Source organism: Talpa europaea, assembly GCF_964194135.1.
Source record: "Talpa europaea genome assembly, chromosome: 10".
NCBI classification, from domain to species: Eukaryota; Metazoa; Chordata; class Mammalia; order Eulipotyphla; family Talpidae; genus Talpa; species Talpa europaea.
Genome location: NC_140077.1, coordinates 20,958,702 through 20,974,055, shown reverse-complemented (window position 1 = coordinate 20,974,055; position 15,354 = coordinate 20,958,702). Strand labels below are relative to the sequence as shown.

General features: G+C 39.9%; 2 protein-coding genes across 3 annotated transcripts in view; both read right to left on the bottom strand.

Annotated features, from left to right (window-relative positions):
• The window catches only part of ERLIN1 (ER lipid raft associated 1), a 34,784-nt gene extending 29,910 nt beyond the window's left edge, over positions 1 to 4,874 (bottom strand). Inside the window, exons 1-2 of the mRNA XM_084244589.1 lie at positions 4,747 to 4,874; positions 2,960 to 3,041 (exon numbers count right to left, since the gene is read on the bottom strand). Coding sequence (XP_084100715.1) covers positions 2,960 to 3,041; positions 4,747 to 4,859 — 195 coding nt within the window. The 5' untranslated portion in view covers positions 4,860 to 4,874. The remainder of the gene's footprint in view (positions 1 to 2,959; positions 3,042 to 4,746) is intronic.
• A 5,874-nt stretch (positions 4,875 to 10,748) lies between these two features.
• CHUK (component of inhibitor of nuclear factor kappa B kinase complex) overlaps positions 10,749 to 15,354 on the bottom strand; it is a gene marked incomplete at both ends in the record, with an annotated part of 31,086 nt that continues 26,480 nt past the window's right edge. Inside the window, 5 exons of one of the 2 annotated variants that reach the window (XM_084245644.1) lie at positions 10,749 to 10,778; positions 11,500 to 11,596; positions 13,776 to 13,909; positions 14,431 to 14,578; positions 14,867 to 14,963. In XM_084245644.1, the coding sequence (XP_084101770.1) occupies positions 10,749 to 10,778; positions 11,500 to 11,596; positions 13,776 to 13,909; positions 14,431 to 14,578; positions 14,867 to 14,963 (506 nt within the window). Of the gene's footprint in view, positions 10,779 to 11,499; positions 11,597 to 13,775; positions 13,910 to 14,430; positions 14,579 to 14,866; positions 14,964 to 15,354 lie in introns of those variants that run through there. The other variant, XM_084245645.1, reaches the window with a different exon arrangement.

The window sequence follows — 15,354 nt, the reverse complement described above, 5'->3', positions numbered from 1 at the left end:
GAGTTTACACTCCAGTATAGTAGATAAAATCCTTACGAGCAATTCATAACAGAAGCAAAATAACAGACTATCAACTATTCTGTGTTAAGTGACAGAGTAAAATCATAGTCTGAAAAACTCTAAGTATTTATAAATCAGGTCTACAGGGGAGAAGTAAGAAGAGAGGACGTGGAGGAACATCTTAAGTTCCATCATATCCTCTTCAGGCACACAGGTTGAGGACACACTGCAGATACAGGTAACAGAAAGCAGGCTTGCCTAGAACAGAAGGAGTGATATGCGTGAGAGTGATAGGCGTGAGAGGTGAAATTCTGAGAAGAAAACCTGGGGAGAATGGGTAGTGGGTCCTGAATGCTCACTGGAGAGCCTGGGCTCTCCCTAGTCCATCTCATACATTCACAAAATGAACCCTCAAAAATTTGTTTTTTACTTAATTCCTTTGCTCATACATGATACAGTTCTCATTATTCATCACTTCTGGAGGCAAAGAAAGAAAAAAAAACAATGGTTGGGAAGCTGAAGTATTTATTTAGGTTAACTTAGTAATAAAAGCCATGGACATTGAAATGTATAAATAAAAAAAGCCCAGGAGGGAAAAGAATACAAATCTAGAGTTGAGAGATGAGGGTTATGATGGTAAACAATAGTGGCAGTTCTAGGTAAAGTGAGGGGAGGTGATAAAGATAGGAGTTCTATTTTATTTTCTTCAAAGCATTAATCAAATCCAATTTCCATATTCCACATCAACTTTAATAAAACATTTTTAAATTTAAAGGATATTCTCTAGCTAGTTTTCAAAAAAGAACTAGGAGAGTTCAAATGTTCCATTTCAGTTTTATACCCTCTCTTCATGTTCTTGCATATACTTTTTAAATATTATCTCACAAGTGATTCTTCTGGTACAAACAATGTTTAAAAAATGAGTGTTTAGTTATGTTATATATTCTTCAAAGGCCAAAGGTTTTCATATCATTTCCAGCAGCATTTTTTTTCCCCCTTTACATCATATATGGGATTTCACATTTCCCAAGATGCGTCATATAAATTCCTTTCAGTTAGCAAGTTTGTTAACCCATTTGTTTACAGGCTTTATCTTTTGATATGTATGAAAAACTCCAAAAAGAAATTTAATCTACATCACAATCTTCCAAGAACAATTTTTAAAAATGGAATTAGGAATATAATTATTTCCCAGAATACTACTGCTTCACATACAAAGAAAGTACATTCCTATTTAGTCACACTGGCCCCAGCATAAACATATTTTTTGTAAATGCAAAATATATTGATTTACACAGAAAACTTTTCACTGATTTCATTTCTTTTGATAGTTTATTGCCATGTATATTATATAAGGTATTTTATGTATTTATTCACATACATACATACAAATGTTATATATTTGCTATACATACAACTAAACTCCAAAATCTCTCTAATATTTACAGTCTATACCTCTTTTATAAGTCTCTGCATCAGTATGACTCAACACACCAAGCTCCAAGAAAGCAGAAACAGATTTTTCTGACTTTGAATAAAATCTAAAAAAGTCCCTGATCTCTGAGGGTCTGATGATGCTATTTACATAATCAGTACAGACTGCTTGGGTTGTTGGTGAGGTGACATAATCAAAACTCCTTTCATGGAGGAAGAGCTGAAGTCTACAATTGTTACTTTTTGCAAAGTCATGTAACCAAATTGATGGTAGAGTCAGGGCCAGAATCTAAGTCTCTAGGTTTCTGGACCCATGTTTACTATACTACAGTGCTACCTGAGAAATCAGCTCAATTTAACAACTTTTACCACAATTATAAAGGTTATAAATATGTGTCCCAACCCTTGCCTTTAAGGTTGATATTCTGGAAAGAAAATATATACAAAAACTTAGAGAACAGTATCAGATAATATGATTAAAGGAAAAAAGACCTGGCCCAAAATACATAATAGACTTTAAGAGTTATGGATTAGAAAAGGAGGATCCTACCATGACCTTTAAAAAGATGTAAGATTTAGGTGTAGAAGAAGGAATGGAGGGAGAGAATGTGAGAGAAAGGTAACCACATCATGAGTGAACAAAACAGAGGATATAAAAATGATATAAAAATCAGTGTGACTAGGGAAAGAACACTATATTTTACTTCAACAAACATAATTCTTGTCCTAACTCATGCAAAAAAGGAAAAGGAAGGAAATCTGAGGAATTTCACTGGAACTCTCACTTAACAGAAAACCTACATGATTAACTAAATACACTGAATTTTTCTGACTCCTGAAAAATTAACAGCAGATAGAATAAATCTTGAATCCAAAGATTTATGATCACAACAAGCTTGCAAAGTAGTCATAATCTAATACTGTTTCACAGCAAGCTTGAAAAGTAGTCATAATCTAATATTGTTTCGTCATCTTGTTATGTCAAGATATTTTACTTCAAGAGTCTCCCATGGCCAAGACAGTGTTCTGAATGACCACATATTTCAAACATCCTGGGATACTTTGAAAATTAAACATTCACTAAGGTTCAATGTAAAATGGTGCTTAATGTCCCAATCAAAAATGTAAAGCAGAAAAGCTGTGTATAAAAATTCAGATCTTCATGTTAAGAGTAGGCAAGGAGACTGCCTTTAGGGAAACCAAACACTGTTCTAAACCAAGGAATCACTCATTTGTATTTCCACTTAATTGTGTTCCAAAGTCCTGCTTATGAACACTTGCACTATTTAGGCAGGAGAAGTTGGTCTAAACTGCCTAGCTCATACTTTAAACATACTTGAAGAGAGGGAGGTGGTTCAAGATCATGACTTCTGCTGTGACAACTGTACTCTGAACTTTAAGTCCTGTATTTAAGTAAATACCAATTTGCTTAAGCAATAAGGAAATCCAGCTCCACCCACAAGTGTGGTAACTGCTCCTGTCACACCTGTCTATCCAGTGTGGGGCTTCCCTAGTAATCACTCACCTGCACAGATCTGAACGTAGTAATGAAAGGCAACATGATATGATAGCCTGGTCCACTGGGGCTAGTTAGTAAAGCTCCTCCCCTGCAAAAAGATGTTTCAATTTGACAAGATTATAAAGAGAGAACTTCTCTTTCTAAATCTAAAATGCTATATAATATTCACTCTTATGCTATTGACCTACTAAAGCCTCACTAATAAGAATTACTCATGCTGAACAACAACCACTCCCTAAAACATCTGCCACATCTAAAAAGGTGAAAAGAGCAAATTAAATTGCCAGTGTTACACCTTGTCTCATAAGCTTAGCCAACCATACCTCTGGGTCTCCAATAGCACTCTCAGTTTCAAAGGATTCTGCTTGGTCTTTCTTCTGAGAAAATACTTGTGGAAAAAAAATTCTAATGGCTCTCAGTTGCTGTACTTTAAGTGTATATAACATGAGCCCAATCAAAACATACTATATTTAATTACCAGGTTGAAAAAAAGAAAATAACACAAACTTTCAAGGGTGGAGAAAATTTGTAAGGTTCTTTTAATCTACTTACAAGGTGATTATATTACTAGGGGCATTCAGTCTCTTTAAAAACAACAAAAAATTAGCATGGAAAGATGAAAGATGAGATAAGACTCTAAGGAGATAGAATGTAAATGTGGACTAGCTCATCAAATTCTGGAAGGTGAAAAGCATGAAAGCACCTCTTGGAAATTATAAAAAGGAAGCATTTAGGGGGCAAATATAAAAATTAAGTCCTATTTTACATAGCAAATAGCAATTTAATAGAACTTAGCTTTCTATACTGTTGCAAAGAATTCCTGACAAATAATTTAGAAAAGATGAAATATTTGAGGTCCATCTCTAAGTCTTTGAGAGTCATAGTTTCAAATATTCTTTTGTTATTTTACTGTCAGTTGGACAATGCTGAACTAGTCAGAAATATGGAATACTGCCATTTTTAATGGTATCTACCATACCCATCTGGTAAAACTATCATTAAAACTGCCCTTGAAAACTAGCACTGCACAGGGAAGACTTTCTAAGACTCAGGATGGACATAAAGTAGAAACATCAGTTTTGCAGAATGAGGAAAACAAAAACTGAAGCTCTTTCAAATACACCACTATCACAACTTCTCCAAACTGCCCTCTGTTTTTATCAAAAGAAACTGGTGACAATTATGCTGAAGGAAAAGCTAGTCAAGATCTTACAAATAAAGAGCAACACACGCCACATCATATCTTTCTTCAACTTGAAAAGGGCACGGCGGGAGGAGGGTGGCCTGTCAACGCTGTGTTTTAGGCTCTGCAGGTCCAGGGATATATGGTCATCCGGACTTACAGGTCAAAACCAGACACGAGGCGCTTTTAAAGTAAAAAAAAAAGTCTACGGAACCACCATCACATTGGGCCAACCGTAAATAAACAGCATCTGTAGTTGCCAACTAAAAGCCTACACTCGTATGGAATGGTACGACTTATGCAACCCCAGTTACAGGTGGAGTCACCGCTGCCTTCCTTCCTTCGTCCTTTCTTCCCACCAGTCACTGAGCTCGCTGCGCCCGGGATCGCTGTAGGGGGCCTCCAATTCTGCCCAAAATGTACAAGGCACGAAAACAGTTCAACACCTGCAGGACGCTCCGCCAAGAGCCTGCCCCGGGCCACTCTCCCCAGCGGCGGGACGTGAAGCACTTTCTCGGGCAGGGGAGCGCTCGACCCGACGCAGCAGTTGGAAGCAACAACTTCCTCGGTTCGCTCGACCCGGAGCGCCGCGGGGCCGCGCACGCCTCACCTGTAGTACACGGCCAGGTGTCCCTCCTCGATCTTGTGGATGGAGGCGTAGAGGAAGACCACCACCAGACCCACCGCTGCAGCCACCAGAACCCGGGCTTGAGTCATATTCATGCTTGTTCCTACGGGGTGCGGGAAGAAGGGCCCCCCCAGCCCCGTGAGCGCCAAGCCCACCCCGTCCAGCGTCCGCCCTGCCCCTCCGGAGCCCGGGAGCCCTCCCGCAGGCCGGGCTGGGGCGGCCGGCGCCCCCTTCGCCTCACGCTTCCTCTCGCGGCGCCCGCCCCCCAGGGCCAGCCCCGCCGTGCAAGCGGCCCGCGGGCCAGCCCGGCTCAGGGCGCGCGGTGACCCCCGTGACGCTCCCCCCGAGGGAGGCACTAACTGGGGAGGGGGCCAGCCGCTGGCTCCGCTGGGGGCCGACCCCTCGGCGGCGCCTCACCGATCAGTGACGCATCGCCCCCGCCCGCACGTGCCACCGCCTCCCTGGCCGCGCCAACCGCCGCCAACGGCCGGCCCCGCCCACTCGCCGGGCACTGCGGCTGCGCGAGCACGCACGCCGACGCAGCGCCGGCCCCGCGGCTGGGGAGACGGCGAGCGGGCGGGACAAAATTCTCCCAGCCGCCCGCCGCGCGGTCCCCGCATAGGAATGTGCGCTCTTCCCTTTGCAGCGCAGCTACTCTTTGGCCCGGAAAAGCAGGGGACTGGGCCATCTGGAGTAGGCAGCGGTGCAGAGGGGAGGAGACGGGCTTTCTGTCAGGGACCTGTTCGTTTGTTTTTGTGCAAAGAACTCTCTCTGTGATAGCTGTCGGTTTGTCCTTTTGTGGGTTACAGCCAACTCTACTGTGTGGCAAGCAAGCGCTTCAGGTGCAGTCGGACTTGTTGCAAGTAATTTGCTAGGGAAATTGAGAAGAGGATACTCCCTCTAACTGCATCACCACCAAGTATTGTTCTAAGCACCTAGTATGTGCCAGAATGCTGATCCCAAGAGGACTTTAAAGTCTCTCTTGGCCAATAGGAACAGAGTGAACGAAGCACAAGCCTGTGAGTGTGTTTGTGTGGTGGGGACCTGAGGTTCCTTCAGGAAGACTAAAAGGAACAGCATTTGAGCTTCCTTGCAGCTTATGCCGGTGGTAGGAGTGGGAGGCCAGGCTAGCTATCCCAAGTTTTAATAAATTAACTTTTATATATTTTACATCATTGTTCACTTTTAAACAATGTTTGCTTTCTTTTCTCTGGTTTAGTCCCCTCAGAATTTCCACCACCCATTCACCCATGCACCTTCACCATAGTCCTCTGTGCTCCTCCCTCTGTCTGACCTCTCCCCCTCCCCTGCAGGATGTCTCTGGCTTATAATTGTCTGTTTGTTTTTGTTGTGTTGTGTTTAGTATTGTTATTATTCCCCCCCATGCCTAATTCTGTTCCCCTATATTCCACCTATAAGTGATATCCGATATTTTTCTTTTCCTTCTGATTTATTTCACAGAGCATAACCCTTTCTAGCTCCAGCCTTGTTGCTGTGAATGGCATGAGTTTATCTTTTTTGATTGCTGAATAGTATTCTCTTGTATATATATATATATATATATATATATATATATATATATATATATATATATACCACATCTTCTTGATCCAGTCGTCTATTTTTGTAGCCCAGATTTTAAAAGGTTGGAATGCAGTTTTCCACAGGGAGGTGGAACTGGATGGTTGGCGATAAAGACAGACTTTCTTTTACTGCATCTGTTCTTTTAAAATTCACCATTATATGCATATATTACCAAAAACAAAAGGACAAAGTTAAAGAGTAGAGATATGAGTGAGATGACTACAAGGAAATAATGTTACAGGGCAGGGAGAGGGGCACTCCGGACCCTGCAAACCTGCCTGCTCTAAATGGGTTCTGCCATCCTATGCATCACATCAACACAAAACATATGAGACTTTAATTGGAAGGAACTTTAATATAATTAGGAAACAATACAGAAAAGACAAAGAAAATGGTTTCTAAATCAAGCACCCAAAGTTACCCATCCCCTCGTGGGTAAAAGTCCATCCAAATTGGGATTGGCCCAGAGCAAGGCCCCAAAGCCTGCCACAATTCTAAGGCATCTTCCAGTGGGGACCCACAGAAAAGGATCAGAAACAACCAGACAAGTCTGGAGGGAAAAGAGCAAAATCAACATCAAGACAAAAACCATCATTGTCTCTTCCTCACGGATCTCTCACCCACATATGTTTTAATCAGTCCAGGACCAAAAGGCAAGCAGAGTTTCTTTACGTGTCTCTCTACTCCATGTGCCTCCTCCAGGTCTCCTTCTGGCTCTCCATCCTGCTTCTTTCCTTCCTCCGTCCCTTCTCCAGCTGCTGCTTCTCCCAGTTCAGCAACACCCTCCCTTGGGTGGGGCAGGAAACCTGGAACCTCCCCCTTTCCTGGGGACCACCCTATTACAATAAGAGCAGCATATCAGAGTAGATTGGGCAGTAATGGTGTAAACCTTGCAAGGCTAGTGATGGAGTCACAACTGGACAAGGAGATTTGGGTTGGAGGGACCTGTGACTTGGGCAGGGAAAATATGGGAAGGCAGAGCTTTAGGATCAGTAGGTCTGCAAAATGGCTTAGAGTGGAGGCAGATGGGAGTGAGGGACTCCAAGTGGTTAATTACAGCGGTATAACTAGTACTAACAATGAAAATGGAAAGGGTTAGACTCAGTTCAAGTCATCATTAGAGCAAGACTTCCCAGACCACTCTATCCACTCTCGCCAATAAATGCACTAACCTGAATCATTCATTGGACTTTTATTGCCTAGGAATGTCCGGGATGGTAGCTGTTCCAGATATTTGCAGACCTTAGATACGTATTTTTTTGCTTTTTCTTCTAAATATTTTATTTATTTTTGTGTAGAACTGTGGGCCAGAGGTGTGGGGATGGGGGGGTTTGATTCATCAGAGACAGAGTGGGAAGCAGAACAGGCAGATCTACTGAAATAACACTGCTTTGGGGAGCAGTGGGCTAGACAGGAGAGGTCTGCTCTGCTGTGTGGGTTAGCTCCCTGCCTGGGGATTGAATTCAGGCCATTGTGGTGGTAGTGCCAAGCCTTAACCCCTAAGCCACCAGGGAGGCCCTAGAGCTCAGATATTTCAACTTGCAAAAAGAAAGTAAATTGTCCATTTTCTGGGTAGGTTCTCTTAGTTCATAATAGTGCTTGAATTAGATGATGAAATGTATACAATTTACAACTGCCATTCAACTCTGAAACATTGTCACACACATACACACACACACACACACACACACAGGTAAATTAATGCACCAAAAGCAAATGTTAGGATTCATATCATCTGTCCATATCATGTAGACAGGCTGCATCACCCCAGCCATACCCCTTAAAAATGGTAATCATTTAGAAAATGCATAATCCTTTAAGTAAGTGAATAAACTACTTTAACAATAATTCTAGTGCTTGGATGGCTTCATATGTTCAGACTCCCAGATAAGCATTCTTTCTTTTTTTTTGGTCTGTGCATAAATATTTTTTATTTATATTTTTGTTAGTGAAGTATCATTTGTTTTATATCTGTTAATATTTTGGGGCCTCCCTGGTGGTGCAAGGAGTTAAGCACAGCACTATGAAGTTATCCACAGCCTCTGCAGCATGAGTTCAATCCCGGGCTGGCCAGGGAGCTACCCACATGGTGCAGCAGACCTCTCTTGACTTGCCCGCTGCTTCCCTCAGCAGTGTATTTCAGTCAGTCTACCTGTTCTGTTCCCCACTCTGTCTCTGGTGAATCCTCTCAACCCCCCCCCCCTCACCCCGGCACCTCTGGTCTGTACCCCAGTTCTTGTATGCAAAAATAAATAAATCTTTAAAAAAATATTTTGACAGTGTACGATTCTCCACTCAGGTGTGACTATCATAGCTCTCCCACCAACAAAGCACCCATAGTCCTCCACCAGTTGTTGTGCTCCCTCTCCCCCTCATTGTCATCTCTTCCCATATCCCTCCCTCTCCAGATAAGCATTCTTATAGTACTGCCTGTGTTAACTGTTTCTGAGCTTGCCATCAAGCTCAGTAACTTCCAATCAACAGGTACAGAAATGTTTATTAAACATTTCCAGAACAATAGAAAGGAGAGAGAGACCCCTATATGACAACTGACAGAATTTCCATCTTTAGAAAAATATTATACCAGATGATTAAAAAGCTCAAAGCTAATCCAAGGTTTCAAACCTGGAAGACTGGGAAAAGACATTTCTAGCAGAAATGGGAATGATGTGAGTATGACAGTTTATTGAACATGATATGAGCATATTTTCAGATATGGATTGTGGCAATGGGACATGTCATGAGAAAAGACATGCTGCCCAGTACTGTCTTTACTGTAAGTCCTGTTTAATTCCTAAAGAAAGTACAGAGAGAGCCCATTATGTTATTCATTACTCCAAATTCACATCATGGACCCTTCACATTTTCCCAACATATTATTTTTAAGATTTATTTTTATTTATTTATGCATACAGGAGCTGGGGTACAGGCCAGAGATGTGGGGGGTGAGAGGATTCACCAGAGACAGAATGGGGAGCAGAACAGGTAGGTTGACTGAAATACACTGCTGAGGGGAGCAGCGGGCGAGACAGGAGAGGCCTGCTGTGCCATGTGGGTAGCTCCCTGGCCAGGGATCGAACTCGTGCCACAGTGGCTGTGGACAGCTTCGCAGTACTGAGACTTTACCCCCGTGCCACCAGGGAGGCCTCCTTTCCCTACATATTTATGTTAGACTCTAATTTTAAAGAATAAAGATTCAAAAAGTAATTTAAAAATCATTTAATATGCAAAGTGAAAAACTGTCTACAATACAAAAGCATTTCACATTTTTTAAAAACAAACAATACCCTTTAACTTACTTAACTGAAGACAGAGATCCACAATTCTTTATCTGAAACCCTTAGGGTCAGATGCTTCGGAATTATGAAATTTTCAGGTTTCACAAAGGTAATTCGATGCACAAAGCATACTATATAACCACCCCCCCCACCCCACCAAGCAGGGTCTATGACAGCACCCTGCCCCCTCATTATGAAACACATTATTAGTTCTTCAGAAAAATAAATGAATATTCACACTGATGGGAGAAGTAGTCAATGTCAGTTCAAATTAGGCTTGCAAACAAATGAGCTTTGTTGCCAAGCTTACAAAAAACCTGTATATAGCTTTTTGAATTTTGGAATTATAGATAAGGGAGTATAGACCTTTATAAATTTGTATGACAAGAAATGAAAGATTTCTTAAACAAATGAACCATTTTTACAACTGAAAAAACAGGTGAGTTTTCAAATACATTATAAATTAACAGACATCATCACTATGATATTATTTAAATGTACATCTTAAATACATATACACATAGCACACTCATGTAAGGCACCTGGTATTAAAAACACAGATGCACAATCTCTTATATAGAAAAGGAATACTGTCAAATGTGCAGTAAAAGCAAAAATGTAATTGAGCCAACTCCTTATGATGCCAGGAAGAGCACTGTGCAACACAAGGAGGTAGGGATTTTTCTTCAAGAAATATAATTTTACTTGTGAGCAGTCTCTTCCATTGAAACATAGGCAGACAACTTTTACTAGGAATACATAATTATTAGCTGAGGTTTTCTTCTCTGTATATATTTGTGGCTTTATACCCAAAAGTTAAACATTAAAAGATTCTTTTTACTCAGTTAAATAAGTAATGTTTTCCCAAGTTTGAAGACAAATGAATTGCAGTGATACCCTACATAGCTGTAGTATTTAAACAAATTCACTGACTTCTTGCAAAGTTCTATCTGTTCAAAGTTGAAATTACCCAAAGTTAAAATATTGTGTTAGTAAAATCATAAGTAGTTTCTAACCATAGACGTTTCTTCCGATGACTAGTATCCGAAGAATGGGTTCATGAGTGATAACAAGTTTTTGACACTTGTTAACAACTTCCACAGAGAGACAGTGAACAGATAGTCATTCTGTCAACCAACTCCAATCAAGATTCTAAAATAAGCCATGAAAAAGGTTACAATTAGAAGGTGACTATAAGTGGTAGGTATACAGGCATTTATTTTTGCAAGTTTTCTGTATGTTTGAACATTTTTAAATAAAAAGTTAAAAAATCAAAAGGGTAAATATGTTACAATTAGAAAATTTAGTTTACCTTATTTTCTGCTAATGAAAAATTTTGGTTTTTGTAAGTATTTGAAATAATTATTCTTAATGAAAAAAGGAAACACAAAGAGTTGACAGCAAACTAAATGTAGTAAAAGTTAATTCAATAAACATTTTATTGGAGTTTCTTCCAAGTTTTAATAAGTAACCAAATTTTAATATAAACACTATTAATTACAACAGTAATAACATTATTCATTTTGCACATAGCACTTATTATATTTGAATTATATACAAATTCTGCCCCATTTTATTGGAGAAAATTGACTGCTGAGCAAAAAGGTACAAACCATTCAATTTTAGTGGTTACACTGCAAAGAAAGCTCACCACTCATTTGACCAAAAATACCCCTAATGACATAATCACAGTATATCCCTGAGTAAGAGAAGATGGAGATTTGAGGTTGAAGATAGTCCTCAAATGCTCTTTCCTCTGAGTCCCTCTGTTTGCCCATCTGCTTCCCAAACACCCTATACAAGGCTAGCAGGGAAACTTAACCTTTTGGTAATCAACATACCTCAAATACACCTCTATCCACATAAAACTTACCATGCTACTGTCCTGTTCCTCATTTGCTTCATGAATAATAGTGCTTAAATGGCCAAGACAGTTCAAATTTTCTTCTATCATTTGTGCTGAAGTCTCCCTATGAGATGGAAAAAAAAAAACAAAAAACAAAGCCTTTTCAAATTCAGCAAAAGAACTTGTGAATTTCCTCCAATTTCTGGTCTTCAGGGTCAGAATTACCCTGGCCCCTCCTCCAGTCAACACCCCAATGCAGCTGACTCCTTTAGTCTCGTGTTTCCTCACCCAGAAGTAGAGTCCCACCTAGAGGCAGAGTCCCACCCAGAGGCAGAGTCCTTGCTGGTTACTCCAGGCTGTTGCCTCCGCCCAACCCTAATGATAAGAAGTTCACTAGAACTCTGGATTTGTCTCTGAAATATAAGTGGCAAGATACTACTTTTCCCTCTTGAAAATACTAACTCGTGTCGGGGAGGGAATCTGTGGCATTGATAGATGGAAAGTTTCTCTCTCTTTTTTTTTTTATTTCTGAAATATGTCCCTTTCCTTACAAGTAGTTAAAACATCAGTGTGCTTCAGAGACACAAATGAAGAGACAAGATATGAAAATATAATTTGTTCTGCAAAGATCAGGGAAATAAAAATCTCTGGTTGAAAACTACAGATGACAGCAATGAAAAAGAATACAAGCAAGCTGATTTCTGAGGATAGCAGAAGAAACAGTGTGACAGGGGAGTGCCCAGAACCAAGAAGTATTCCTGGAAGTTTATATTTGAGGGAAATCTGATTCTGGTTTCCACCTTCCACGCTTTCCTCTCCATATGGCCTCTACCCTCATCTTTATTTATTTATTTATTTTTATGTGGGACCCTCACCAGTGGCAGGCGATCAAACTGGCGCTGCAGAGCTGCGGGCAGCCTCGCAACCCAGCGCTCAACAGCTGCACCACCAGGGGAGGCCCTATCCTCATCTTTTACCAGCCCTTAGTCCCTACCCCACGAGAATTAATTTTGGACCATGGATGATAGCCACCATTAACTCAGAACTAAATCCCAATTCAGCTCTAATTCAACAGATGAAGAAATTGAAGCTAAAAGTTCCTAATCCATGACAGTTAAGTACCATGGGTACATTATAAGTGAAATCAGTTTTCCTTTACAACATATTCCTACTATAAAATATAATTTAAATCCCTGTCAGATACACTTTTGCAAATAATCAGAACCTCAAATGGAAATTACCTGTATAGGGGTGACATTTGCAACCATTAGAAACCCCAACAAACATAAATGTCTTTAATGAAAGCAAAAAGGTTAGCAAAATATTAACTTTTGTTTGCTTCAATTCTGATTGATGGTTTATTTGCTAAAATCTATAATTAATTATAGTCTCTGCTACAGCTATGGATGTATTTACACTGGGCCAATTCTATAATGACCCCAAGATATACCCTGGAACTTGCCTTCTTTAAAAGAATAAAATACCTGATATCAACTTGCCTTCCTGCCATGTGCTTTTCTGTCATAAAAGTAGAGTAACAGAATGTGCAACTGCATGACCTCCTGAGCAGTGATGTAACATGGCTGCACTTCTGCAAAACTAATTATGGGCACAGCTTCCAGGAAATGCTGGTGCTTGCAGAGGTCTCCATGAGTTGTGAGAAAAGCGACAATACACAAGCTAGCAAAGAGCCACTGGCTCTCGATACGGCACATCTTATGCTGAGAAAATAATAGAAATGGATAGTCATTCAGCTTTTAGCAGAAGAGCAGGTATTAATAAAAGAAAATATAGGGATTAAAACGTGAGTTCTTATTTGTCAAACTGATTTAAGGCATTGAAAAAGCCTGATTTTAGAAACACCAAGTTATAAAACAGAATAAACTGAACAATTATTAGAGGGGTAATCAATGACCTGCAAGTGACAAATGTAAAAAGATAGCATAATTTCTCATGGAGATAAATAGTTAAGGAAGGAATAAGGTTTGGGTAAAAGAATTGACAGCTAATAACACAAAGGACTTAGAACTTGAATTGAGGTAATGAGTAACATTTGTTATTTACTTCCCAAGCACGTTACATATATTACCTAATTAAATTTTCACAGTAGTCCCTATTTTATAGATAAGGAAATGTATTTAAAAAGTCAAGTTAACTGCATAGGGTTATCTATTACAAAGAGACAGTCAGGACTCAATCCTGGTCTATAAGGCACTGAAGACTGCCTTAACCATTGCTCTACTGCCTCATTCCTGCCACTGCTCTTGAAAATACAACTATCTATTGTTATAAAGTGAACCCACCCATCTTGAGGAGTTACCACGCATGACAGAGAAGGTTCATGTTCTGCTGAAGTTGGGGGTAGCCATGCTGATGACTGAGGGGTTACTGCACCTTCTAGACTGGATCCTACAAGGGATCGGGCAGAACTCTGTGTCTAAAACGGAAAAAAAAAATTAATTATATGCAAGCACCTTTACTTATTCGTATCATTTTCTACCATATTCCTAGGACTTACATTTCTATCATTAATAATATGTACAACCGGAGTTTCTATACAAAGTACCCTCACCTTTACACACCACTGCTAACTATTCTGTCCTTGTCCCCTTTTTTTTCATTGACTAAAATAAAATGTATCTGCTCCTCTAATTCTAGTTTAGTAGGAGGAAAAAAAAAAACACCCCAGGTGAACAGAGGACTGGTTTCATTACATAGTCAGGCATAAGTTAGCCCCAAATTGGGGTAGAGTGTATAAAAATAGATTGGAAAGGAGAGAGGTAACAGATGATCATGAAGTTTGTATCTGAGTTGATAGTCAGACTAAGCAAGGAACATGAACAGCAACCCACATAAAATACACACTACTTCAAGAGGACACAGATGATGCTGTTGAACTTCCCTTTTGCAGGAATAATAATTTGTTAATAGTTAAATAATTTGTTAATAGTTACTTACACAAGCAATTTTAAGGAGATGCCATATTTCTTTTTGCCTCTTTCCCTGCATAAACATGACAGTATTGTCAGCTTCTTTGATGCTACTAAGGGCGATTTCCACCTTGGGCAGGAGATCAATAATCTTCTGCTTACAGCCCAACAACTTGCTGGAGAGATTAAATCAGTGTCAGACACTCAAACATCCCCCAATACTGTACATGATAATCCCAAACCCAGCTGGAGAAGTTATTCACTATCAGCATCACATTTAATGACTGATTTCCAAAGCAATGAACACAGGCAGGACACACATGCTCACAGTTGTGGTCAAGCTGCCCAGGGCGCTGCCAAACCTATATCTAGATCTAGTGTATTTAGCAAATAAGGGTATCATAGTTTGAAAGTAACATGATAAAGTACCCTAATTTTCAATAAGAAATAAACAACTTTTCTACCTCAGATGACCAAACAGCTCCTTGAGAACCCGGTCCTGACTCTGCACAGTATGCACAATGATCTTCACCATATCCGTACTGTCACTGTAGGAGTGATCTAGAAAAGACCTCAGTCAGTGGGCACAAACTCTTTTCTGCATTAATATATCAGCCTCCAAATAAAAAGTTCATAAAACTCTGAAATTAATTTTAACTAAAAAGCAGCTCCATTTAAATTAAAAAATTGGATTAAGAAGATCTTAATCTTAAAACATGGAAGATTTTTAAGATTATATAGTATATTTCTGTAAATAAATTATAAATATATGCCTAAAAACAAATGTGTTTATGTGCATATAATGTATATATAAATTTACTGCTGTTTCTTCAGAGACCTTAGTTGCTTGTTTCTGAGAAGAATGGTTTTAACTGTGTTTAGTCTTTACTAAAGCAAGACCTAGACACATATGCAACCTCTGGCCAAGAGATCCATTTTTCTTGGATGATTA